Here is a 27014-nt window from a genome sequence, read left to right on the forward strand (position 1 = left end):
TGGAGCGAAAGCGTAGGCTAGGTCGCCAGGCGGCTATTAGGGATTTTGAATTGGGGAACCTTGATGCAGAACTGGATTTCTGGGACTCATTTCGTCGTTGATGATGACGATGAAGAACTTTAAGACACCTGGCAAAAAACTGGAGAAGAAACCGGAGATCATTGTAAATTTTTCTAGCCTTGGGGCCATAAAGTTGAAATAAAATCGATAATTATTGAAATCTTGTGTGGATTTCTCAAATCAAAAATGCAAATTTCTAGATCTGAAAAATTGAAGAGCGTTAAAAGCCGTTCAATTAAGGTTTTTCTGCCACCTTGCTAATCATATATGAGAAGAAAAGTTTATAGTTGCTTGGCTATCTCTATATACTCATATTGGTTTACAATAGACACGTTTCTATCCTGTTTTGAAACAGCGTCAGTTGGTTGGTGAACCGACTCGTTGAATTTGGGTGATTCTGAGTTGACTCCTGCTTCGCCACCGGTATAAAAGCCTCCTATGTAACCATTTTTCCACATCCTGGTAAAGAAACACACGAACAAGGAGCGATAATTGAAGATAAGGTGTATTTGTGGGCTTTGGCGTCAAAATTAATCCAAATGAAACGAACAAAATACCGGATTTCAGCTTATTCCAACTGATCGGCCAGAGATTAACAATGCTCACTAATGCAAAGAATTTTAGATACTAAGCTTAACTGAAAACAAAACATAGTATAGCAAATCAAGAAAGCCAGTATAACTTACTACTTTTAACAGAAAAAGGCGGGATTCTACCAAAGATAATTTCCGGATGAACACCGCCAAAATACGTCTTATCCTCATTTACGGATCAATTGTGTGGCGGCCCACATTGAGGAAAGATATAATTTGACGAAGCTCAAGAGAGTAAAGAAGCCAGCATATGCTGGCACCATGAGTGACTTTCTATCATATCCTATGGAGTCTCTGAATGTTTTAACAGATCTCCTACTATATACAGGGTGCGGCAGCATAACTTCCTTTTTTCAAAACTCAATAAAAAGTATTGTATGCATCGGAAAATATTTATTTATTTTTTATGATGTAGGTACATATCTAAAGTTTTTATTTACATTGTTTTGAAGATCAAATCTGTTAGGTGACGTCCCCCATTCTCCATATATTGCATAAACCGCCTTTGTCATGACTCTTGTTAGCATAGCAGGTGTTATGTTGGCAATTTCTTCTTGGATGTTGGTCTTCAAATCATGTAGGGTTCTTGGACGGTTCACATGAACACGGGATTTCAAAAAACCCAGTTCTTCCTTTTGTCACACTTGAAGTTTGGCTGAATGTAGTGACCCATGTAACAATTGATTTGCGGTCTGGGAAGGGAGACAACGGGGCTAAATTAAAACGATTCCGAAATGCACGCTGTATTGCAATAACCGAACATCCGCTTGAAAAGTAATCCTCAACGGCAAGGGCATGCTCCTCACTATTCCAACGCATGATGGCGACTGAGCCGTGTCGGAACAAAACTTTACAGTATCCGCTCTTGAACGAGACCACTAGCGCTCCGCTATGATATCAACTAACTGAGTGGCGCGCATTTTAAAAAAGGAAGTTATGCTGCCGCACCCTGTATGGTAGTCAATCCTCAAAGGCACAATATATAGAAGAATCACTGCTAAGTGAACTGAGAGCTACACCAAAAAATATACCACAAGAGGGGCTAGCCTTATCAAAAATTTAAATTCGAAAATGCCAATTGAAAGGATGTGGAAGGATGGTCACTTACATAGAAGGCTTTGAACTGGCGATTCAAAAACGGATAAGTAAGGCGAAGTAGCATACTAAACTGAACGGTCTAGATGATTGATTTGCATTTAGATTAGCTTGAATGTCAGTCGAAGAGGCATCACCGAAGAACAGTGGGCAGACATGCTGGCCAGACAAGGTTCAGCGGGGCAAAACATGTCATGGAGCAGAATTTTCTGCCACTTTCTTGCTGCACCAAATGCCAGGTAGCAAGGCTTGTTTGGTTATGCTATATCGAGGAAGATATGGCATAATATAACTTATTCAAGCGAAGGACTTACAGCAAATACCATGCAGGAATATGTGGCGAATCATGGCTATATCTGCAAGACATTGATCAACTGAGGATCATGCCACAAAGATAGGCCTATCTCACAACATGCTCTGTTGCAGATGCGAAGAGGAGGAAGAAACTTTTTTATATTTCATATACAATTAATTGGACCTGGAAAGAGCCACACAGGGAAGGTCCGGAGATCATTTGGAAGTAATCTTGTTCTGTGTTTCTGGTTTCAAGAAATTGTTAAAAGAGACGTCTGTGGTTTTAAAACGGCTCTTGCATAAGCGTTTTGCAGAGCTCTGATACCGAACAATAGACTAAGAAGGCGATCTTTTCTTTTTAAGATATGATCCACATGTTCCTTCACCACCAACTTTGACAATTATTAATTCATCATGATATTGTCAGCCTACCACACCGCCTACTATACAATCAGCTCCACTTGGCCCAAGCAACAAGTTTAGATAAGAAAGCAGCATTTCCAAACTACTTTTTAGTGATCTGTGAGTCTTGGTGACGACTTTATTATTTTGTAATCCTATTTTAAAAATTGAACTAAGGTACCGCTAATAATTCTGGCTTAATCAAATTTTTATAATCTGGAGTTCTACTATATAAGCAATCCGGCAAAATAGATTTAAATTCGAACCAAAGCCCTAAAAATTGAAATTTCTTAAGAACTAATTTGAGAAATTTCTAAAGAGTATAACACAAGCTGCTTCTTTTCTACGTTTTTTTTGTTTTTTTTTTTTTAAGATGAAATAACTCTTTAGACCTTGCTTTTTCCGAAGCTAACACCTTTAATACTATTATCAACATTTAAAGCTGCTCCGAAATGAAACTTTTGACTTGATCGAAACAAAAGATTTAAGCGAGCAACTCGTTATCGAACGAATATAAATTCTTTTTATATTGGATTTCAATGGGGTTTAATTGAATGAATTGTTGTCGAATTTTGTATTTAGTGTTTTGCATCAAAGATAAGCTAAAATTTACTATTTTATTCTAAATTGATATCGAGTATATCTTTCAATGTCAGAAAGAAAATACGAAATCACCAATATTGCGGAATTTTTATTTGCTCTATCGTTCTTCTAAGTTATCCTACGAGCTCCATATAGTTCTAAATTTCCCAAAAATTTCGACAAACCCCTTGTTATGTATTTCTTATCCCAATTTAGTTGTGATAAAGAAAGAACAAATTCACCTAATAGCCCTGACCTATAAATATCTAACCAGAAAACTAAAATTTACTTCTTACACTTTTCCTCTACTTGCCAGTCATAAAGAAATATTGTCAGCAATATTTATCTACCGACATAGCACCTATTAAATCCCCAAAGTAGGTTCCTGTCCCAATACCTCACATACCACAAGCGGAAGTTAAGGCCATTCATAATAGCAGTGGAACCAATCTTACTCGTACAAACGTTATGCCGTAAATACTCAAATTTATGACAGTTATGCGCATATAACTGTAGTACCGCGACTAAATTGTTAAGCACTTTGATCATCATGTACATACGATATTTTGTCATCATCGTTCACAAATAATGACAAGACAAAGTGAACAAAAGCAAAAGTAGTTGGCCTGAGAGACCAAAAATAAATTACGCCTGAGCCGGGACTCATTTAAGTCCGCACTTTGCAGGTTAATGAATCACCAAATGGACAGAGAGGTTAATATACTTGCAAGACTAAGATGCCGGCGATGGTAGCAGTTAAGATGATGATGATGATCTTGTTTATCTACCTAATCTCTTAGGATGTCTTTTTGTGTTCTAATAGTGTCTTTTAGTTAAAGAAAGAGAACTGGAATCTTAACATACATTTTTTTGCACGAGGAGGAGCGATAGTCATCTGTATGGTACGAGGAGCAATTATAATTGCTATCACGACCAGAATGTGACTTTCATCTGAGGTAGGTTAGATTGAGGTAGAAATTGCAATGGTCTCATCGTGCTTAATACTTTATTGAAAACTCGTGTTGCACCGATTCAACACATAATGGACAATGCAAATTTTATCAGCAGAAATTTCTTCAAACTCACACAGCACTCAGCAGAAAGCAATTGCCCTCAAATTTGCTAATTACATAAAACAGACGAATCCAACGTCTGTAAACCTGAATTCCTAATGAGAAACAGATTGGTCTTGATATTCCGCAGTTCGACCTGGACTTGTTCAATAGTTCTCTGCTTCACACGCTTCTTGGAGAACACTGCTTTTCCCCAATGCGTGCATTCGATAACACGAACACTTCCATTGTTGCGATATCGTTACCCTACTTTACCCTACTTTAATATGTTAGCAATATCAACGGATAAGACAAAACCCAAGGCAGATCGAAAAGAATGTTAAGTTAAAGTCAGTTATAGCCTCGCGTACACTCAAGATACACATAGTAACATAGTGTCGAGTAACAGTTTCTGTTCGCTCAAATATCGGAAAGAAGATGATGATTTTCTTGTAGTAAAAAGTTGAAAATGAGGTCACTTACTTTTATCGAACTGCTACAGCACCGATATTCCATATTTGTTGATTTTTAGGGTGTGGAACGAAAGATGAATGCTAATTTATTTTTAAAACAACTTAAAAGATCCGTTCACTTGATGGGCAAGTCATCAACCGAAGTTATGCGTTGTACCGACCGCGTTTCCCAAGACGATGCACTCAAACTCAATTTAGCGAGATTATACCGTCCGAATTCGAAAAGTAATTCACTGCGAAACAAATGCTTTCTGTTCTTGAATTCTCATTCCATTCGAAACTACACACAACTGTTGAGTATTCCTGAGCATTCGCTTTGGGAATTTCTAACTGATAATAATCTTCAGGCAACAGAAAGTCTTGTCTTAGAGTCGAACGGCAAAATATAACTCGGAGCCAACTTGTCTTGTGAACTAATCACTTCAATAACTTAACGAGCACTAAAGTATCAACCGCATCCATCCAACGACCTTATCTGAAAAGACCAAGTCCAAGACCACGACCACGACCACTTCTACCTCATCGTTGTGTTCAAGAAGTACCCACCGGATACCAGTTGTTACTTCTTGGTTTCTTACCATTTGGTAGCAAGGTGAGAGATCTTTTCGATTCATGTGGACTGTGGCCTAAGTTCCGAGCGAAACTTCTTCTCCTGCTGAGATTGAAAGAAATCATAAATACGTGTAATATGGCGATAGTAGTTCATAATATATTTTAACCCGTTTGATAGACAATTCAGTGTTTGATGGAAAATATGCTGACATAATAATGGATATTGTCATCTATTTAATTAATACCATCTCAAATTAAAATAGTTCAACGCGATAGATCTTTTCTAAATTTCTCTAAATTAAGTTCCAACCCTTTCATACAAGTACTTACCTCATTAAACCTGTTATTTGTGGTTTCAAAGCCCATGATGCCTTCTTGCAAATCCCACTGAATATTAGCGCCCCATAAAAATATAAGTACCACATTAGCGAGGTGAACGGTTTGATTGGTTAGCAAGGGACCACCAGGCAATCATGCAACAGAGAATTGAGTTAGGTAGGTGATGTATATAATGTCATAGAAGCGATATCACCGCTAAGTGTAATATCACACTAACATCACCAAGAGCGATCCAAATATCACCAAACATCACACGGTAACTTAACATCACAATATCACCTCAACGCCTCCAGTAGTGAAGTGACGATAATATTATTTTTACTTACAGGTTAGCCTGCAAAACCACTCGCTGAGATGTCGCTTGGAGGCCATGTTTTCGAATTAACAAGAAGAAGAAGGCGACACTGCTATGCTAGAATCGGTGGTCAAACTATTGGTACAGCAAATAGATCAGGAAATTGTAAGTCCAAGGGTGAAACATGGATTTGTACCCACGATGGAACATAAAACCTGGGAAACGCCTGTTGAACCAACACCAACAGCTCTACTATCAAACCCTATCTCCACCTCCACGTGGTGACCGCTGGGAGCTCTTTCTTAACGAAAAGCTGCAGACCGAGGAGGATGAGGGAACAAATTGTACCAACTGGTCTTCCAGGTTGGGGGTTGGGTAGGGCTGACAACCCTACACGGAAAACCGAAGTTACGAAACCACAACAGGAGCCTTGGACTGGACAGATAACACAACGACTAACCCGGCAACGACAAAGGAATAACGATTTGCGCATTTTCTCATGGAACGTTCGTCCTTTCTACAGAGATGGAGCTGCCAAACAGCTAGCCGATACCTTGTCCCAATATAGGGCTAATTTAGCAGCGTCGCAGGAGATGCGTTGGGCAGGGACCGGTTTCCTGGAGGTTCGTGGCCACACGAAATGGTCGTTTAAAGTACCTGGTTCGGCTGGTTCGACGATGAATGTAAGCTAGCAACGGAACGAAAGAATGCCGCATTCCTCAAAGAACGTGGGCACGCGAAGAAACTCATCAGGCACTCAGGCGAGCCGAGAAACGAACAGGCGCAACTGCACCAGGCGCGGAAGTTTTACCAACAAGTCAGCAGGATGAAGCCCTATATAGCTGGGTGCTCATTCTGCCGAGAAAAAGACAGAAATCTTATTTCCAACAGAATGGGGATATTGGAGTGATGGATTGAGTATTTTAATGAAAAATCAAATATCGGCGAGTTGTAGGTCCCGCCAACCGAAGACGGCAGGCAAATGCTACCCGATGGAATTGGAGTCGACCAATTACACCAAGCGGTTCATCAATCTTATGCTCAAAGTGTGGGATATCAAATTAATGCCAGACGACTGACAACGAGGCATTATCTGTTCTATATATAAAAAGGAAGATATCACGCAGTGCAGCAATTGTAAAGTTATCACGTTGCTGAGTACTGCTATCTTGCTAGGTCGGTAAGCCCCATGCGCCTAGAACATCATTGGCCCATACCAAAGAGGCTTCATTCCAGGCAAATCAGCAACAGATCGGATTGTCTCTTTGCGGCAAGCAATGGAAAAACTGTTGGAATATGAACATCAGTTGCACCATTTCTTCATCGACTTTAAAGCCAGGGTAAAACCGTACATAGCCATAAGAGAATTCGGTATCCCGTCGAAATTGATAAGACTGACTAGGCTGACCCTGACCAATGTACGAGGCCAGATAAAAGCAGGAGGATCACTCTCGAGACCATTCGACATAAAAAACCGTCTAAGACAAGGGGATTCGCCCCTTGCGTCCTCTTTAACCTTGCCCTCGAGAAAGTGATTCGCGATGCAGATGTGAACGCGACAGTCACCAGCCTCTTCAAGTCCACCCAACTACTGGCCTACGCTGACGATATTGACATTATGGGAAGAACAACCCGAGGTGTACAGTCTACCTTCATCCAGATCGAGCAGGCGGCGATTCGCGCGATATCTTGTGCTGCACATCAATAAAGGCCAAAGTAATATCTATGGTAGAAAAAGAAGACGAAACAGACCCTGCCTGAGATGGAGCGATGGCGTAGGCCAGGCAGCTTTTAGGGATATCGAATTGGTGGACCTCGACACAAATCCGGGGTGTCTGAAGTTCCTTATTAAGATAGGCCTAGACCGGATACCGATTGTTGTGCCGTTGATGATGATGATGAACTTACACCGTTAATATATAAGGTCCATAAGATGTTCGACACGAAACTCCTTTAAAAAGTATTGGGGGAAACTGGAAGGCGACAGAGAAAGTTGGACTCTCTTGGGAAACCAAGTTGAATCAACGCAGACTTTCTCGGAAGTACTCCATCCGGGAGAACAGGTGACAGAAGTGAGAGGGATAGAATTGACAGTTTCTGCAAATTTTTCAATACGAACGTTTTGCCAAAGTAATTGGAACACCGCGAATACGGCGGTTGTCAATGAAGACGCAAGAGCTATCCTTTGAACATTTTAAAACATCTTGCATGGATGACATCTATCCAGTGATGCTAAAAGAGGATATAGAACACCTGCAGCGACATTTTGGAAACTTTTTCTTCATATGCCTTGTTCTGGACTACGTGTCTACCTCTTGACAGAAGTTTAGGGTACTTTTCATACCGAAGTGTGGGAAGTATTCAAACCACAACAACTTCAGACAAATCAGGTTAACACCATTCTCGCTCCAATGACTGGAGGCACCTGTTGTAAGCACAAATGGTGCTGAATATATTTTATTTGTAATATGTGAAATTCCGCCAACCTGATGTTAGTTAAAAATGTATTGGCTAAGCCGGGTATCTCTAGTTATTTGTTTTAACATCCCGAGAATAGTCTCCCTAAGAGCACACTTTAGCATGATTCAAATTTTGGAAATAAGGAGTATCACGTCCTGACAAAGGCCTCAAAGGGCTGGGAAGTTGGTCATTCCCAATGGTGCTCCATTGGGAACAAGGTTCATATCTTTCACGTCGTGGAGAATTGGTTTTACAGAAGGGTTAGTTATGGCTGTCGTCATGAAACAACCTGCTGCCTGCTCTAACCCCGATGCCCATGATAAAAATACGTGGAAGAGCAAAACGAAAGTACCTAGGGGTGATCAACAACTCGGACTTCAATTCCAAAGAACATTTTGATAATGACCACGAGAAGGAAACAAGTCCTCTCGAATCGCTTACGCGGGATACAACAATAGATAAGTCATGACCACAGGAGTGGGAGGAGGTACTAGTGTACCACTTATCGCTAGATCATAGCGATAAGTGGCGTTAAAGATATACAGCACTTTTAGGATGACCTCAGACGAGATAAGGTGTACCATTGCTGAACTTTTTTGGAACCATTATTAGGTTTTGGGCTAGTCCAAATAATTTTTCATTTTTAATTGAATTAATTGTGCTCATTATTTAGCTGTGGTTGATTGCTTGCATGAGGGACGGTAAGGTAAGACAATTCATACATTGACTTCTAAGGTTTCTAAGCTAGAGATAAAATTGGCAGTAATTATTATGCACGGTGTAGATCTTCTCGGAGTCTGCGGAGAAGTACTGCAGAAACGATCCATTTCTTTTTGTGTTGCATGTCCTGGAGGACCTTCACGGCTAACTGGTATTCCTTCTGAATCTTCAAGGAGAATTATAGTTATAGCCCGTTTGTTTCATAAGCTACACCAGAAGCCAATTGGTTTCCAACAAATATAGTCAAAATTATTGGGTAACAATGGGTTAACACATCTTACACTCACTCAAAAGAGAAAGAAGCCAGAAAGGAAATCATAAAAAGAAACTATTAAAATACGAAGAAGAATAAAATTATAATTGTATGCACTGTTCACCACAACTCGTCTATGTCTTTGGAGAGCTTCGCATGTGCACACTAGTTCCCGTGAAACGCGCTTTCATTGCTCGTGAGTGTCTTTACCGTCTTTCCGATGGACAGTTTGGCTTAACATCCAAGCCATGGACGTATGTTTGCACGCTCCTCCACTGAGAACTTTCGTAGCACTTCAGTCACCTATAAAAATATGATAATGCTCGAATTATGATGTCCCACCTTTGAGCCGTTGTTGAGCCGAAACGTAACGTGCTCATTTCCCATCGCGATTTTAAGTGTTTAATAATATATAGAAATCTTTTATCGCCCATTTTTTGTTCCGCAGAAAGCATTCAGTTCTTGGCCCAGTTCCGTGGTCAATGAGGAAAGTTATATAAGTAGATTTTAGTTAAACAAAGAATGAAATCGAATACTCCATTGAGCGGATTATCTCCAAAATTCTGATTTGCAAATATGCAACTATGTATCGTACATTGGCTACATTAATAGGCCTAGACCTGCGAGGTCTATGAATGATTTTATTGTAATCCGTTTAGTGGGTGCAATTAAGGAATTGCAAATTTAGGCAATTAAGGGCAATTGTAATTAGTTTTCTTTATGAAGTTTTCTGGTAGAGGTATACCCTCTTCCCTAGTACTCAATTGCCGGATAACTACCAACTTCAGGATTTGCTTTGCAATAGAGTCTTTTGGCGGTCAAAGGCTAGTATAGGTTCCAGGGCGAAACGTGGATTGGTACTCACGATGGAGCATAAAACTTGGGAAATGCCTGCTGAACCAACACCAACAGCTCTACTACCAAACTCTCTCTCTCCACGTGGTGATCGGTACCCTGTCCCAATATAGGGCTGATGTAACAGCGTTACAGGAGATGCGTTGGACAGGGACCGGTTTCCTGGAGAAGAGCCACTACACCATATATTATAGCGGTCATCCAGTAAACCATGTGCTCGGAGTAGGCCAAAAAATGAAACCTGCTGTTATCGGCTTTGAAAACATAAGCGAAGGGCTATGCACTCTGCGCTTGTGAGGCAAGAAGAAATATAATATAAGCCCCTACAGAGTAGACTGCAGAGTCGGAGAAGGATACCTTCTACGAGGCAGTAGAACGAACCCTCGAAACCTATTCCAGATATGATATCAAAATCATACTTAGGGATTTTAACAGCCAAGTAGGGAAGACGCCCGTATTCAGGCGATATGTTGGCTCCCATCGCTTACATCAAAATACAAATGATAACGGTTGTTAGAAATACCTGTTTTGCGCGAAAAGCGGTCCTCAAACACACATGGGCCTCTCCAGACGGGACCACTTTCAACCAAATTGGCCACGTGTTGATCGAACGCCGAAACCTCCTCCCAGCCTTGATGAATTTCAGAACATTTAGGGGGGCCAATATAGACTCGGATAGATAGGAGAATACAACTTTGAGACCGTTGATAATTTCTCCTATCTAGGGTCGAAAATCACAACCGATAATAGCTACGGTGATGAAATCCGCGCACGGTTGTTGGCAGCCAACAAAGCCTATTTCAGCTTACAAAAACTGTTCCGCTCGAAACGTCTCACTATAGGGTCAAAGCGCTTACTATACAAGACAATGATCTTACCAGTCCTCATGTATCCCTGGGAGACTTGGGTTCTTAGCAAGAAGAATTGCGAACTCTTGACCGCGTTCGAGAGAAGAATCCTCTGAAGAATTTTTGGCCCCTACATGAGGATGCACGATTCCGTAGCCTATATAACGACGAAATCTATGAGCGATACCATGACGGTCAGCTTGTGGATAAAATCCGGCTATACCCTGAAAGGATTGATGCGACGGTAGTCGGTATCTTTGTTGAAAAAGGGGGAATTCGCTCGAACTCCTTAGTATCGAAAGAAACCATGAGAGAGAAAGAAATATTTTTGGCCATGGAGGGAGTGAATCCGACTAAAATTTTGCAGCGAATGCACCCACAGTTCCGAGAAAATGCCCTTTCAAGGACTTGAATATTTGCGTGGCATAAGGAATTCTCTGGAGACCGTCAGGAAATCAAAAATATGAGTTGCTATTGCTGCCCAAGAATGAGTGTTATTGCGGAAAACATCGAGTCTCATAGAGCAAAATTAACGAATATCCCTATTCGAAATCATTGAGAAATTCAACATAAGTTATGCAAATGTCCAAAACATTGTCATAGATGACTTGGAACTTCAAAATTCTCCGCTAGATGGTGCCACATCTTCTATCAGAAGACCACAAGCGGCATCAAATGGATGTTTCTCAGCAAATTTTCGGACGACTTTAGCAAGAGAGAAACGCGCTTTTGGATGGAATCGTCACCTGCAACGAAACTTAGATGCACCATTGCACACCCGAGTTGAAAGAGTTGGAAGGGCGGTGAGAGGACACCAGTGAAGGCCAAGGCGAGTTTGTCAGCCGGTAAGGTAATCGAAACTGTTTTTTTTCGGCAATATGTTATTCATCTCGATTTTCTCTATGATCGACGCACTATTAATGCACAATATTATTGCGAAATGACGGATGCCGCGAAATTTGCATTTCGGCGAACAAAGAAACCAAAACCCGTCAAAAACGTGATTCTTCTTCACGACACCGAAAGGCCGCAACGAAAGAAAAATTGTATTTCTTTGGCTGGAAAACCTTAGAACATCCTCCGCACTTGTTTCCCTACGATGTGGTCTTAAATATTTCGTTAGTCGGAGTATAATGAGACACTACTGTTTGAGTGCTCAGAAGCTATGCTTCTTCCCCACCTCAAACATGCTACTGCAAATCCTGGCGGTGGTAAGCGTGACTCTGGTTTCGACAATCGTAAAACGTGTCCCCTTTACCAGGGAGCCGTTTTTGGTACACCTTGCGATCTTCTAGCCAGAGAGCCAGATATCTATTGCTATTCGTACGCTCTGTATATTTTTCAAAATATTCAGGTGGTAAAATTCACCTTCAGTACCATTTTGGGGTATGGAGTAACGGTTTCTTGTCTTGCATAAATAAATGCTTCCACCCGATTCCGGCAAAGAGAGGGTAATGTTCTATTTTTTGCTCTTCATCGATGACGTTGGGTCGGAAGGAGTGGGCAGCAGGAATATCCAAATCATGCTCTCTGTTATTTTCCTATGGAAGCGGATGAGCGGAGTTCATTTAACGTCTGGATAAGCAGTGTATTTCCGATTTTTTATGATCTTGCTTGGTATATTTATACTTGACTAACTCGTTTTAGGATTTCAGGATAACGAGATTTGCCGAAATCTAGGGCAATCGAGCTCTTCTTCGAGCAACTATCTCAACACTAACATCAAGTTCTACGGCAATATTCTCTATACCTTGCTATATAGGAGTAGCACATGGAAAGTGGTTGCTATTGTTACTCAGAAACTCTAGGCCATCGCAACACACTTTTTTTTGGTAGTAGGATAGGTGAATGCGTTGCACTCCCACAAGAGTACGCTATCGAACTACCAACTAAACACCTCCCTGGCATCAGAGAACTAGCCTGGAGCCGCTTGATACATCACTTCGAACTATCCATTCCGCTCTCCCGGCTTTGGGAACTTTCAAGTCAGGGAACCCTTTCACCAATGGGAGGGGAGGTAGTTCAGGGAACCCTCCACCCGTCCTTCCGCCGATCGAGTTCAATCTTCTTTCCAATAAGAAGGCCCCGAACATAAGGCGCAACACGATTCCAGGTGCCAGCGCCCTTCAGCATTTCTCTGGTTGTCTGGAGAGAGCTGCATAAAGCTGCTGACGAAAGCCGTCCCACGCGTTGACGTTCTTCACGGGCAACCACCTCTCTTAAGTTCTCGCACCTCCTGCAAGGGCATCAGTCTATACCTCCACGCCACAGAGCAGAACCGACTGCGTTGCTACCATGAGGAGACGTCGCCTAGTAGATATAGGGCCCCCAATATTCGTCATTAGCCGACTCAAGGCCGTGATTCTAGCTGCAGCCCTGTCTGCTGCTGCTTTGATTTGCTCGAAGAAGCTCATCTTTGTGTCGAGCATTAAACCAAGGTATTTAACCGCTCGCCGTAATTTTCATCCTCCTCTGGCCATCTAGCGTCTCATAGAGCAGAGAGCGGTCTTTCAGATAATTCCTCAATATCCGTAATAGATAGCTTGGCACGTGGAATAAGTTTTCTAATGTGTCTAGCATATCTGTCCATCTTACGGAATTGAAGGCATTTCTGACATCAAGCGTTATGAGGAGCACTATCCGTCGAGATCCGCGGCTGTTTCTCTCGGCTCGATAAACCGCATCTACGACCTCCATAATAGCATCCACTGTTGATCTTCGTGTTCTGAACCCGAACTACCTTGGGGATAAACCCTCGGCAGCGCGGATCGTTTCAGCGAGTATACTCCTGATGAGCTTCTCGAGCACTTTTCCGGCCGTGTTAAGCACAGCGGCCAGTATGCAGACGGGAGCTCCGGGTCGAGTCTGGCCACTTTTCAGCGACAAGGAAAAATGCCCTCCTTCAAACAAGTGTTGAACGCCTCAAATAGCAAGTCCGGCCGTTGGCGGAACACCAGTTTGTAAACTTCCGCCGGGATGCCATGAGGATCTGGCACCTTCTGGTTTTTCATAGTGAGAACCTCTTCTTCGAGCTCTCTCTTATTGTGAAAAGGGGGCAATCCTCGACGCTTTCCGCACTATTGATATCAACCCGTACAGGATATCTGGAGAACAATTCCCGTACAACGCGGTCAACCTGTTCGATATTTAGTATGCAGTTTCCGCAGAGGCTCCCCGGGTAACAAGCTTATAGCCAAATCACCTCGTTGACAAGGTTCTGCCAGCCACGAGCTTTGCTTTTGAGTCTCCTTTTTAGGTAATCTATACTGCGCCTTTATGGCGCATGCTTCCTCGTTGACGTGCAAACATTGTGCCAAATGGCGAGGCTTATGACACTCCCTCCATAGGTCGGCAATTTCTACCGTCCACCAGTCCATAGAGGGCTTGTCGCGATTGGGGCCCCTCCGGGGCATGGATATGTGCATATATATTTTTTGTATCGCATATGTATTTGTTTCTTTGCTCAATAAATAAATCTGTTCTGTCTTTTTGTTGTTTTCTCAAATACCTCTTCTTTTTGTGTAGCCTTTGCCCTCTTAAGGAGCGGGTTCGACTAGTTTAGATCGAGTTAGCAATTCTTCTCCATCCATAGGCTTGGTCCGGGTGGATTCGAAAGGCCCTCAAATCACCATCTAGCGTATCAAACCATCGTTATTTTGATAGTTTCCCATCATTCAGGCCAATCTTAGTTACTGAGGTCTAGTTAGTGTAAATTACATGACCGTAGTATGGAAGACATTTTTTCGCAATTAAGACATGATGGCTGCATCCTCCTATCGATCGCTGTTGTCTTCATTTTGAATATGAACATAGTGTTATCCTACTGATTTAACATAATATCTTGGTCGCCATTATCGCAAGGCACCGTTGGATGTATTTGGTAGTCGGCAACCATTTAGAACCGTAGAAAGCCATAGAGGGGACGACACTACGCACAGACAGCCTATTTGGATATTGGACCACAAAAATCCATTATGTTCCGAAGTATTATTATTATAAACAAGGAATTGCTATGCCTCGTAGAATGGGAGGACTAGTGCCTTGGACCAAGTTGAAATGCCACACCATGCATTTATCTCTTCAATTATTGTCGATTAATAGAAAAAAAGAAAAAATTTAGACAGCTTTGTACATATACATATTCATTTTGTATTTAAAATATTTTAAAAGAATAACACACAATTGTAATGTTGGTTACAATTCACATTCACTCCTAAGTAGTCTGAGCTCAAAACTACTCAATTCAACTTTATTTAAAACTAAAAGGAAACATAATGAACGATTTCTTGTGTCAAAGTGAAAAAATAATTTGACTCCATTAGATTACTATCAATATATAAATCTACTCTTAGAGGTAATGTATATAAGTTTGTATTATATGACCGGCATCAATAGAAATACGCTAAACATACGATACTTTACGTGCGTTTAATATAAAATGATATTAAATACTTGCGTAAATTCTAACACTGCGCGCTTGGTTCATTGGAAAACATTTCAAATTCTACCCAAAGCTCAATTCAGCAGAAACTAGAAACATTGATTAAAAATTTCTAATGGTTTGACATTCATTGCCAGCGACGTTTTAAAAACTATACACTTAAGAGTTAGTTCTTGCGAATGCAGAAACGAGAGGGCTCTGTTTAATCAGAATCTAATAAATATACTATCTTCAATCCTCAAATCTGATTGAGTTTACACCCATGTCAATTTGTCCGCCACGATAACTGCCTCGCTTCTTCTTCGTTTTTTCATGTCTGAACGATTTGCCCCTGGTGTGCTTCAAGTCTAAGTTGGCACGTTCTCCCCATGAACCCCGGGCGTTTCTCTGTAAAAGAAGCAAAGCAAAATTATATATTTTGATGATGTAGAGAAATATTTTTCGTATGTTTTTAAATTATGCTTTTAGTACATTCAGTGCACACTTGCTCTTCAGAACGTCCTCGAGTTTTCTCTACGTTCCCACTCTTTTTCATCTAATAGTCGAACCTAGTTACGGTCGCGTTTCTAATGGCTCAGTGTGCAAAAAATATGTTTATATAGAGTCCTAAAGGATAGTACTTACCACTTACATTATTATACACTAAAATTCGCAACAATTTTTCTATTCATCAAATGTTATCTTTTTATTTTGCCCCGCTGAGTCAAAACTTTTTCTTGGGCCGAAAGAGTTCCTATTATTATTTTGACCTCCGCGGAATCCACCGCCACCTCGTCCTCCACGATCAAAGCCACCTCGTCCTCCACGTTCACCACCGCGACCTCCACCACCTCGTCCTCCACGGCCGCCTCCTCCTCGGCCACCGCCGCCAAATCCACCATTTGGTGAATCGCCGAATGATTTACGGAAATTTCCGCCGCCGCCGCCACCACCACCACGGCCTCCATCACCGAATTTCTGGAATCCACCACCACCACGACCACCACGACCTCGTCCTCCACCACGTCTATTGAATCCACCTTCGCCTCCTTGATCGTTGTTTCTTGACTTCCAGTCACCTTTTCCTCCCTTCAGTTTTCATGTTCCCATTCATAACGCGTTTGATTTTGAGTTGAAAATTGTTGCGAATTTTCGTATGCGATTTAGAGTTGAATATAGAAAGAAAAAAAGAAGAGAAACACAAATTAGAACCTTGTAAATATAAATTTGTTGAAAAGCATCTAATTATTCATAAAATTTGAAATGTTCTTTCTACATGTTCATTGGAGGGAGAATTCAAACATAACGGTAGCGCCCATTTCGGAGCAAATACAAATTGTACAAGGTGTCCATTTTGTGTTTCTCTTCGAAACAAAGTCGGGCACTGACCTTTGCATCGAAGGAATTGTCCTTCACTCGCGGATCAATTTCTACCTCGTCGTCTCTTACTCGCCGGAAGGGTGCATTCTTTTTGATACCGTTACCGTTTGGTGTACCATTCATTTTCTAGATGGAATAAATATGTATGATAGAAAATAATAGGATACTATTTGATCGATTGTGAACATAAACTAAGCGTAATGCAATTTTCTAGGAAAATATAAATAATATCCACCGTTATCTTGAAGATGCTTGTGGAATTTGGCCTTAATCTAATAATTAATTATTGCAAGAATTCGACTATTTCATGCTAAGCTAAGTAGGTCAAAGGGTAGTATAGGTCCCAGGGCGACACGTGGATTGGTACCTACGATGGAGCATAAAACCCGGGAAACGCCTGCTGAACCAACAGTTCTACTACCAAACCATATCTCCACCTCCACGTGGTGACTGCTGGGAGCTCTTTCTTAACGAAAAGCTGCAGACGGAGGATGAAGGCGAACCTCCCGCACCTACAAACGAGACAAATTGTATCAACGGTCCTCCAGATTGGGTAGGGCTGACAAACCTACGTGGAAAACCGAAGTTACGAAGCCACAAGAAAAACCTCGGACTGGACGGATAATATAACGACGAACCTCGGAGTAGGTTTCTTAGCCAAAAAATGAAACCTGCTTTTATCGGCTTTGAAAAAATAAGCGAACGGCTATGCACTCTGGGCTTGCGAGGCAAATTTAGAAATATAAGCCTCATTAACGTTCACGCCCCTACAGATGAGACTGCAGAGTAGGAAAAGGATACCTTCTACGAGGCAGTAGAGCGAACCCTCGAAGCCTATCCCAGACATATCAAAATCATACTTGGGGATTTTAACAGTCAAGTAGGGAAGGAGCCCGTATTCAGGCGATACGTTGGCTTCTATAGCTTACACCAAAATACAAATGATAACGGACTGTGGATTATTCAATTAGCAGTGTCACACGAAATGATTGTTGGAAGTATCTGGTTTGCATGGAAAGCGACCCACAAACATACGTCGGCTTCTCCCGACGGGACCACTTTCAACCAAATTGACCATGTGTTGATCGAACGCCGCTACTTCTCAGCCTTGATGAATGTCATAACATACAGGGGGGCCAATATAGACTCGGATCACTATCTCGTTGGCATGGTGCTCGAATAACAGCACCATCTAGAATTCCCTCTGACAATCAGGTGTTAACTCTCACACTGAAGCCATCCACAACACCCATAAGAGGAAAATTGATGCTGCAAAAACCGCAGTCAACAGAGGTCATTGAGATGAAGCATTAACAAATGATAAATCATAAATACGGGCACAAACATACTTGGCCCCATCCGCAAAGAGTCGGAACCACTGGTTTGACGATGAATGCAATAACGGAACGGAAGAATGCTGCAAACCGAGTAATGTTGCATTCTCAAAGGTTGTTGTCAACCAACAGAGCCTCCAAACGTCTCACCATAGGGTCAAAGCTCTTACTATACAAGACTATGATCTTGTCAGTCGTTATGTATTCCTCGGAGACTTGGATTCTTAGCAAGAATTGCGAGCTCTTGGCCGCGTTCGAGAGAAGAATCCTCCGAAGAATTTTTGGCCCCCTACATGAAGATGGACGATTCCGTAGCCTATATAACGGCGAAATCTATGAACGATACCATGACCGTCCGGTTGTGGATAAAATTCGGCTCAATAGGTTACGGTGGGCGGGTCACTTAATCCATATGGATGACAATGATCCAGCCCGGAAAGTCTATAAGGGTCTGCGAAAATTCTTGGACATGTTAAACTTCTACCGTTTATTTCCTGCCCAAGGAGGCTCATCACCAAGCGATCGTCAACGCGAGGTTGCGTGGTACTGAGGCCGTCTAGGTGTTTGAAACTGTCAAACAACAGATTGTTGATGTTACATTCCTCTGCCAGATGAACCTCAAGCCGTGTTTGTCGATGCCTCAGACACAGTGGTAGGTTCCGCTTTTCACCAACGGGTGCACCAAACCTGGCAACTGTTGAGTTTCTTTTCGAAATAACTGAACCCAGCTTAAGGTAACTAAGGTACGCCGCGTACCTCTTTATTAAATACTTTCGCTTCTCCCTTGAGGGTAAGCCGTTCACGGGGCACAAACCCGTTACTTTTCCGGTTAAAAAAGCAGAAACAAAGGATCTCCCAGGTAAATGAACTTCATCATGAATAACAATTTATTCTTGAGCTTAGCTCGCGTTTCGTGCATGCGAGAACGAAGTACATAGTTCCATTAGGATGCGCGGAGCTGCGTATATGCGCAATAATTTTCTTTCACTATACAAATTCATGGTCGGAGACGAATGTTCTTGGCCTGCCGCTGGATCGTATGGATACTCTCATAGTAAATGTATGGAACAACCTTCGCCAAGTGAACAAAAACACTAATTATGCAGAACAAACCATTGATGCACTCATCTGAATAGGGAGATTTCTCATATCTGGACAAAGGTTGTCTGCATACTAAAATTAAAGTTCTAGCAATGGTAACAGAAGGAGGGGGACCTAAACACCTTATACAGCTGTCGAAAACCAAGGTTGGCCATGAAATTTTGAATCAACCAAAAAAGGGATGATTCGAAACATTGACCACCAAGGTTGATTTACGGTTTTAGAATTTTGTTTGAATATTCGAAGAGAGAGAGAGAGAAAATTATCAACGGACAAAGCAAGATGGTACACAAAGCGTGTATTCTGGCAGTAGCTTGGAGGTGTGAACTTCCCATTGGGCCTCAGTTCAAGGACAGCTATTTGGAGAAATCAGTCTTGATTGTAACCTATGCAAATCAATGAACATAATGGTGCCATTCTGTGAGTTGGGGAGGTCGGAACTAATGACATTTAGATCTGAATACTGAAGCGGGATGTTCACTAAGGTGAAAACTCAGAACGCGAGTCTCCAAAGCGAAGAGTCGAATGTAATCGATTCCGAATGCATTGGAGATGGATGTCTCTTCTATTAGGAATTGATAGACATCTTGAATACAACTGAGATGGAGAGCGCACGAAAGGCTATCAAAACCACATAAATCGAGGTGGCCGTGGACAAACTAAACAGGGCAACAACTCGTTTAGGGACTCGCTTTCCAGATTTAGAAATAAGAATGAGGGATGATGATTGAATGAAACGGTTTTATTAGGATGGAATGAGGATTGGAATCCTATCAAATCGAGCAAAAAACGAGAATAAAACTAAATGGGCGATAAATTCAATTGAACCATGTTATTAGATTGGTTCAGATGGAATCTATTACATTCTTTTACTGCATGGAATTCAACTTATAGGACACTAGCTAGTTAAAATGTTCAGAGCCGTGGTTGCATCGATATATTGGAAACAGGGTAGGGTCGCCTTTTATCAGTGCGAAGTTAAACCCAAGCTAAGGCTTAAACATAGTGCAACTGCAAGAAAAGCGGAATTGTTAGCAAAGGACAAAAAGGTATAAATTGATGAAAAGACCATGCTGGGCCCATGAATCCGTTATGATATTGAGGCAGGATACCCTATGTATTTATTGTACTACAATTATCCCTGAGCTTTGCTCCATCATTAGTATTTTGCCGCTCATTTCAACTAAGTAATGACGAATCTATTACACAGTTTAGACAAAGATCGTCTCAGCATATCGTTAAACTCACTAGCATGGATTAAATAGGAAATCAATATGCGCTTCAAATCCGAAGTAATACCACCAGAGAACGAACTCCTTCTCGCGGCTATGGAGGCGAACATATTTCACTGGTTTAGCCGCATAACTCGGCTATCAAAATAATTTTGTGACCATCCGTGAAAAGTTTCGAGGGAACCACCTTCGATGGCTAGGTTATGTTACCCACGCTGATGATACCTTGCTAGCTACAATTAACTAAATCATGCCAGTCGATTGTAAACGACCTAAAGACCATCAGAAACGGTGATGGTACTGACTAAAAAGTACTCTCCACAACTCCACATATACCATATTTACAGCCGAGGGAAATGTCGAACGTGATGCAGAGGTCACTCCTAAAGGCAGTAAAAGCTAAAAACTGGCCGAAGATTCCGAACAAGTGCATCAGTTTTGAATACGAAAAATGGAAGCACAGATATTTACAGGCTTCCTGCTGTTGCGAAAATACTAGCTAAAGTCATCCTAGAACCCACCAAAGAACACCTCGGAAGCTTGATCGACTGACGCTCTGGATTCTCCTGTTTCCATTGCATTTACATCCTCCCGATTATTACGGAGTAGAGTGCAGAGCTCGCATTTCGTTTCTACCTACTTTCTATCGATTTAAACAGACTTTCAGTAAGTGGTGGAGATACATCCCGGAAAAAACTAACGGCGGTTATAAGAGCAACATATGACGGCGCAAAGTGTCACGTTCCGCATCGACGTAACATCTTAGAAGAATTTCAACTCCAGGGTTAATCTCGTTATCTTTGACTTCCTTCCTGCTTCTTTGGCCGAACTTGGAAAGATTCAGAGGACGAGGTCATCTCTCCCCAAACACATACATTGGCCTGACATATTCTTGTTCTCTAACCGATTCATGGACCTTGACCAACTGCTTCTGGATTTAGAGAACGAAGCAAGGGGGGTCGGAATGAAGACCAAGGTTTTTAGTTTGAATGGTCATCGAACTGTTCCTATTTGCATTAATGGGTAGAATATCGAAGGAGCCTGTACTCATTCACAGCTGGGTCGACTGGTATCCGACGTCAAATCACGATACAAATCCCACTGCCACCAGTGAGATTTGAGCCGCCACCTTTCCGGTCACATAGTCAGCGCTAAATCCACTTTCACAGTTGTATGCCAAATGTCGACGGAAGTTTTCATCAACTCATGTCTGGGTCGGGTCATCTGGATACTCTGGCCACACTGGCCATTTGCTCGTGTACGTGTTGATGAGAAGATGAAAGTGGCAGAAGAGAGATCATATTGAGAAAAGGTAACAGAAGGAGGCGATAAACTGAACCAAACGGTTTGTAGTAGCCGTGTCTTTGCGACAGGTGCAGTCCTTTATTCGCCTTTTCCAGAGACAATATGAAAAGGGAATGCATTTACTAATATCAAATATTCTCCCTTTTTTCTTCCATTTTAACATCCAGTAGCCTTCCTAATATACTCCTCCCAATTTACTTTTCGCGTTACTGACATCAATCGAATTTGTCAACATGTAAATAATAGGAATGCTAGCGTATTGCATGACCGGGCAAAAGGGAAAAATGAGCTTGCACTTAAAATAGATCAGGCCATAAAGGGGCAGGCCTAACGATTATTTCTGGTTGAGGCGACTGAAAATGCATTTCGCATGAGGAATTAGCGGGATCGAGACCGGCTGATCGATAGAGAGTAGAACAGCTGAACTGGGCAAATTGTTTTTGGTTTTTCGGGGGAGTAGATGGGTATTTTAAAGCTAAATTTTTGGTAGCGAGAGGGAATAATAAATAATAAAATAGTGAAGTAGTGATTGAATAGAGAAATAATAAGATTGTAGAGGGAGATTAGTGGCGAGTGTTTCTGCGACGTAATGCCTGCGATATAACGCTACAAAAGCAAGCATATAGTTCGGTTTTGCCTTCGTAAACAGAGGAAGCAAGAAAAAATGAAATTTCAATATAAAGGGGGGCGCCCTTTCGAAAAAGCGTGCGGAAGGTGATGAGTTAGAAGATGTCCGGATAGCATGCAAGTTGTCGTAGCGAAAATTGAAGATGCTCTCTTTTTCTTCGTCAGCGGTGTCATTCTTCGACGTCGGCGACATCCGATATCCGGTCTACGCTTGCCTTAGTTATGAACTCCAGACATTATAGTTTTGCGACGAAGTCTTCTAATTTGATATCCCTAAGAGATATTTGGGGTCCTATTAAATGGTTGCCGTCTCTTACCAGATGATGCTCGGCGCCAAGATACCCAGAGAAGTCTACTTCAGCATGAAAAAGATGGTCGGGCCGTTTCTGAGCTCATAGCTGAAAGGCGCACCATATCGAACAAGGGTAATGCATTGACATCCAATCCAAACGCAATATCCATTTGTGAACAGAGCCTACCCTTGCCCATCATCTCCTGGTGGGATATAGGGGTGGATTGCACTGTATGGCATAGCCCTCACGGCTCCACCATGTGCGGTCCAATGTCCGTTTTATCAAAAGGAAAAATCTTATGAAGCGGTAATACATCAGTTGGAACTGGAAATTGAGATCGCAACAAACGGAGCAGCTATCGTAGTTTTAATTGATATAGCAGGAGCCTTTGATAATTCTCGTTTGGATCAATATCAGTTGTCAGACAGTAAGGCGCTGGGAGGCAATCACAGCTGAATGATGAGACTCTGTACGCCGCCATATACAGAAGATGTACCTTGCAGTGGGCGAAATATTAGTTAACAAGGATGGGGTTTGGTAAAAGGGTGATGTGAATGGGAAAATCTCACGATAAGATTCATTTTATCACGATAGAAGCCATTGAAAATGGCATTCCTATTACTGTCGTTGTGAGTCAAAAAGCTTCCCTTTCACATGAGGAAAACAGGAAAGAAACTGCTCTAATCATGGTAGTGAAAAAAATGTGTATAGAATGGAAACGGAAAAGGGTAGGCGACTGCCGCAGCCACCAGTTAAATGAATAAACGTTTCATCCACTATAACCCGCGATTCAACTGATCCAAAATTCGAAATTGTACTAACCTTATCTCCGCTTTCTCCTGCTTTCACGAAATTATTATAGTTTCCCTTCTTTGCTGGGGTACCTTCCGACGGTGTTTCCCATTTCCTTTTCTGGCCTGCCTTGGGTGCAGGTTTTTCCTCCTCCTCAGCATCATCATCATCGTCGTCGTCACTACTCTCCTTCTTTTTCGGTGCCTTTTTGATTGGAGCCGCTTTCGGTGCTTCGTCTTCATCATCGTCCGAACTGTCGTCACTTGATGATTTCGCCTTTTTCACTGGTTTTGCGGGCGCACTTATTGCAGCTTTCTTTGCTGGTGGGGGTTCATCGTCACTGTCGCTGGAGGAGTCTTCGCTCGACTCATCTTTCGCTTTCTTAGCAGGAGCGGTTGGTTTCTTTATAGCCGGGACAACAGCGGCTGGTTCGTCGTCAGAACTATCTTCCTCGCTGGATGATTCTTGTTTCTTTGCAGCAGGCTTGGCGGCTGGTTTCTTTACAGCCGCTGCTTTTGTTTCTTCTTCACTGCTGTCTTCCTCGCTTGATGATTCTTGCTTCTTTTGAGGTGCTGGCTTGGCTGCAGGTTTCTTGGCTGGTGGGGCTTCGTCTTCAGAGCTATCGTCACTGGATGATTCTTGTTTCTTAGCTGGTGCCTTTGCGGGAGCTGGAGCCTTTGCCGCTTGTTTCTTTGGTGGTTCATCGTCGCTGCTGTCTTCCGAAGAATCTTCACTGTCGTCCTTCTTAGCCGCGGCCTGCTTTGCAGGTGCTGCTGCAGGTTTTGCTTTCGCTGGCGGTTCATCCTCGTCGCTGCTATCTTCTGAAGAACTTTCTTTTTTAGCAGGCGTGGCTTTCACGGGCTGCTTAGCAGGGGTAGGTTTTGCGGGTGTATCATCATCGTCGCTGCTGTCTTCGGAAGAACTTTCTTTTTTAGCCGGTGTGGCCTTGGCTGGCTGCTTAGCAGGCGTCGGTTTTGCTGGTTTATCGTCATCATCGCTGCTGTCTTCTGAGGAGCTATCTTTTTTCGCAGCTGGAGTAGGTTTCACTGGAGTCTTGACGGGTGCAGCCTTTTTCGGTGGCTCATCATCGCTGCTATCCTCGGAAGAACTACTGTCCTTCGCTGGCACTGGCTTCACAGGTGTCTTAGTTGGAGCTGGCTTTGCAGGAGCCTCGTCCTCCGAGCTGCTTTCCTCAGAAGATGACTCTTTTTTGGCCGCTGGTTTCGCAGCTGGCTTAGCAACAGGTTTCTTGGCGGCAGGCTTATCATCCTCGCTGTCGTCCGAGGAATCATCAGATGACTCTTTCTTGGCTGCAGCAGGTGTTGATTTCTTGACAGCAGGTGTAGACTTCGCGGCAGGGGCTTCATCTTCGCTGTCGCTGTCACTTTCTTCGGAAGATGACTGGGCGGCAGCCTTTTTATTGTTCGCGACTGGAGTTTTGGCGTGGCCGTTCAACTGGAAGAAAAAATGTTGAGTTACGCTAAAATCCTCTAAATAGAGCAAAAACCTTACCATCGGCTTCTGGGCGGGAGTCGATGGGGTCTCATCCTCCTCCGAGCTGTCCTCATCAGAACTCTCATCCGCGGCGGAAGCTTTAATCGCTGGCAACTTTTTCGGGCAATTTTTCTGATAAAAAGTGAGAATCTCCTCTAATTGCGGGCATCCTTTTGGAAGGGCAACCTGTAAAACCCAAACGGCATTGCATTAGTTGACGCGAGATTTCTAGAACGCGATCAATCGCCACGTGCTACCGCCATATTTCAGGGGCACCCCAACTAGCCTAATTGACAGCTAACACGCGTTCGGCACGTATTTCTGGCAAACCTCCTTCAATTTATTTTATGTTCCCGTCACAAAATAGTGCAGACATTGCGTATTTTAGCGCCAGTTGGCTGTCAAGGTGTAATGACATGTTGAGGTTGTGGCGGTTGTCGAGCACGCTATCACCGAACTTACCGCCTTTGCCTTGGTCTGAAACACATTCGCGAGGTTTTTGTCGACCTTTTTGATATAATCCAGGCATATCGCCGCTACGAGCGCGTTATTCACCACTGCCATCTTTTATTCTACTTGCATTAACCACTAAACACTTTACAACTACGTCCACTTTCACGCGTTCGTCACTTCAAACAAAACACGTGCGCACGACTTAAATGACAACGTGAGAAGTGAACGCTGACTGAAGATTGTCGTTCAGTCGCGGAGAACCGGCTGTCAATATCTTCGTTGAGTCGCCATATTCGTCAGAATACAGCGGCTCATCAACACGGCCATCTACGTGTTAGTATAACAAAAAAGTTTTTTTTATTTGGTCACTGGGGACGAAAATTTGATTTTCTACAAAATATATTAAACGACCCAGAACCGTTTGCATCTCAAAGCCTACGCGCCACTGTTCACTGAAATGTGTTTTAACTCCTTCTAGGACTTCCCGATACGCCTGCACTCTTTCTCTACTGTTCTGTGCCAAATTCCCTTCCGGCGACCCACTGGTCGCTTTTCTTGGGAGAGTGGGTTCCACTACATGGCGTAACTAGCAATGGGGTTGACGTCCCTCCCTAATGTGTGAACTATCATTGCCACTTCCGCCTTCATTCAAATTGTCAATAGCCCCTGTCAGGAGTGGCCAGATCTCCCATCAGGCACGATCCCAGCTGGCGGATTGGGGCATACCTATTGATGTGTAAATATGTGTTCATGCACTTTTCTTTTCTGACTGTGCATGGGCTAGAGTTTGCTCATCTCTGGTGCGCGGACCAAAATGGCTATGCGAAGGATACCCAGAACATAAAACCACTATGGAAGACGTGAGAAGGAGAAAACTTACGGTGCAGGGGCTCGGAACCTCAGTACCGGCGGCTTTTGGGAGTGAGCAAGCGGGCTCCCGGTCGTCAATATCCCTCGACCGCAGTGCCTCGGTGGTGGACAACTTGGTCACCGCGGCATCTAATGCTACAAGTGTTAGATTTGGAAAAGGAAGTGTTCAAGCGAGATACCACTCTACCAAGGACACCGGTAACAAAACCGAAGAAGGATGAATTGAAAGCAGATCGCTGGACAACAAAAACAACAACAACATCGACTGCACATATTCAAGAGGAGCAGCAACAGGAGGCACTCCAGGACCAGGAAAAGGACCCATTCAGAAGAAATTCGTCAACTTTGAGATCTCCGCCAATGGCAAACATCAAAAAAGATAAAACGGAGCCAAGGTCAATGAACGCCAAATGTGAAGGACTATTTAAAAGTAGTAATCTGGTTAGGAATCATGGTGCCTAAGAGGAAAAAAGTCATACAAATAGTTCCGAAAAACGGAACTAATGGCACCGAAGAGAGAAATCAGGTTCCCCAAGTGCGAGCTCCGGCAATCGACTCGACAAAATCCAAGGAGAATGAAAAAGGTGGATGGACCAAGGTAGTTAAGAACAAGTCGGGAAACCGGAAGCTGGACGCTTCAGGTACGAAAGGTTTTGTGTATTTCTTAGTACGTAGCACGTAATATATCCATATACTCGTATTATGTGAGAGTATCCACTTTCGGGTGATATTGGCATTCACAGTCTTCAATCTTCAAAGAAGCAACAAATTTGAGGTATTATAACTTTGTTAGTAATGGTGTGATTTCCACCAAACTTGGTAAGATCATACTCTATACTA

The 27014-nt window shown here is 42.6% G+C and overlaps 2 protein-coding genes across 5 annotated transcripts in view; both read right to left on the reverse strand.

The window, feature by feature from the left end:
• The window catches only part of LOC119649993, a 93717-nt gene extending 88674 nt beyond the window's left edge, over positions 1–5043 (reverse strand). Inside the window, exon 1 of the mRNA XM_038052449.1 lies at positions 4562–5043. Coding sequence (XP_037908377.1) covers positions 4562–4594 — 33 coding nt within the window. The 5' untranslated portion in view covers positions 4595–5043. The remainder of the gene's footprint in view (positions 1–4561) is intronic.
• A 9951-nt stretch (positions 5044–14994) lies between these two features.
• Positions 14995–25538, reverse strand: LOC119649070 (nucleolar protein dao-5). Of its 4 annotated transcripts, none has more exons than XM_038051059.1 (6): positions 25314–25538; positions 24870–25037; positions 23388–24812; positions 16683–16799; positions 15946–16382; positions 15560–15701 (listed from the first exon to the last, which is right to left on the reverse strand). In XM_038051059.1, exons 1-5 carry the CDS (start codon positions 25413–25415, stop codon positions 15978–15980), a joined length of 2217 nt encoding a protein of 738 aa, XP_037906987.1. In that variant the 5' UTR covers positions 25416–25538; the 3' UTR covers positions 15560–15701; positions 15946–15977. The 4 variants fall into 4 exon arrangements, with proteins under 4 accessions (XP_037906990.1, XP_037906987.1, XP_037906986.1 ...); XM_038051058.1 differs by having other exon boundaries at positions 15939–16382; positions 25314–25537; XM_038051062.1 differs by lacking the exon at positions 15946–16382 and having other exon boundaries at positions 14995–15701; positions 25314–25536.
• Between the last annotated feature and the right edge of the window lie 1476 nt (positions 25539–27014).

This window comes from Hermetia illucens, chromosome 2, assembly GCF_905115235.1.
Source record: "Hermetia illucens chromosome 2, iHerIll2.2.curated.20191125, whole genome shotgun sequence".
Lineage (NCBI taxonomy): Eukaryota > Metazoa > Arthropoda > Insecta > Diptera > Stratiomyidae > Hermetia > Hermetia illucens.

What these genes read in the sequence shown, in the direction of transcription:
- LOC119649070 (XM_038051059.1), bottom strand. Translation starts at nt 25,415, where the DNA reads ATGGCAGTGGTGAATAACGCGCTCGTAGCGGCGATATGCCTGGATTAT. An exon ending in TTCAGACCAAGGCAAAGGCG is followed by an intron (nt 25,038 to 25,313) that starts GTAAGTTCGGTG and finishes TGGGTTTTACAG; the next exon opens with GTTGCCCTTCCAAAAGGATG. An exon ending in CAGGAGAAAGCGGAGATAAG is followed by an intron (nt 16,800 to 23,387) that starts GTTAGTACAATT and finishes TATTCCATCTAG; the next exon opens with AAAATGAATGGTACACCAAA.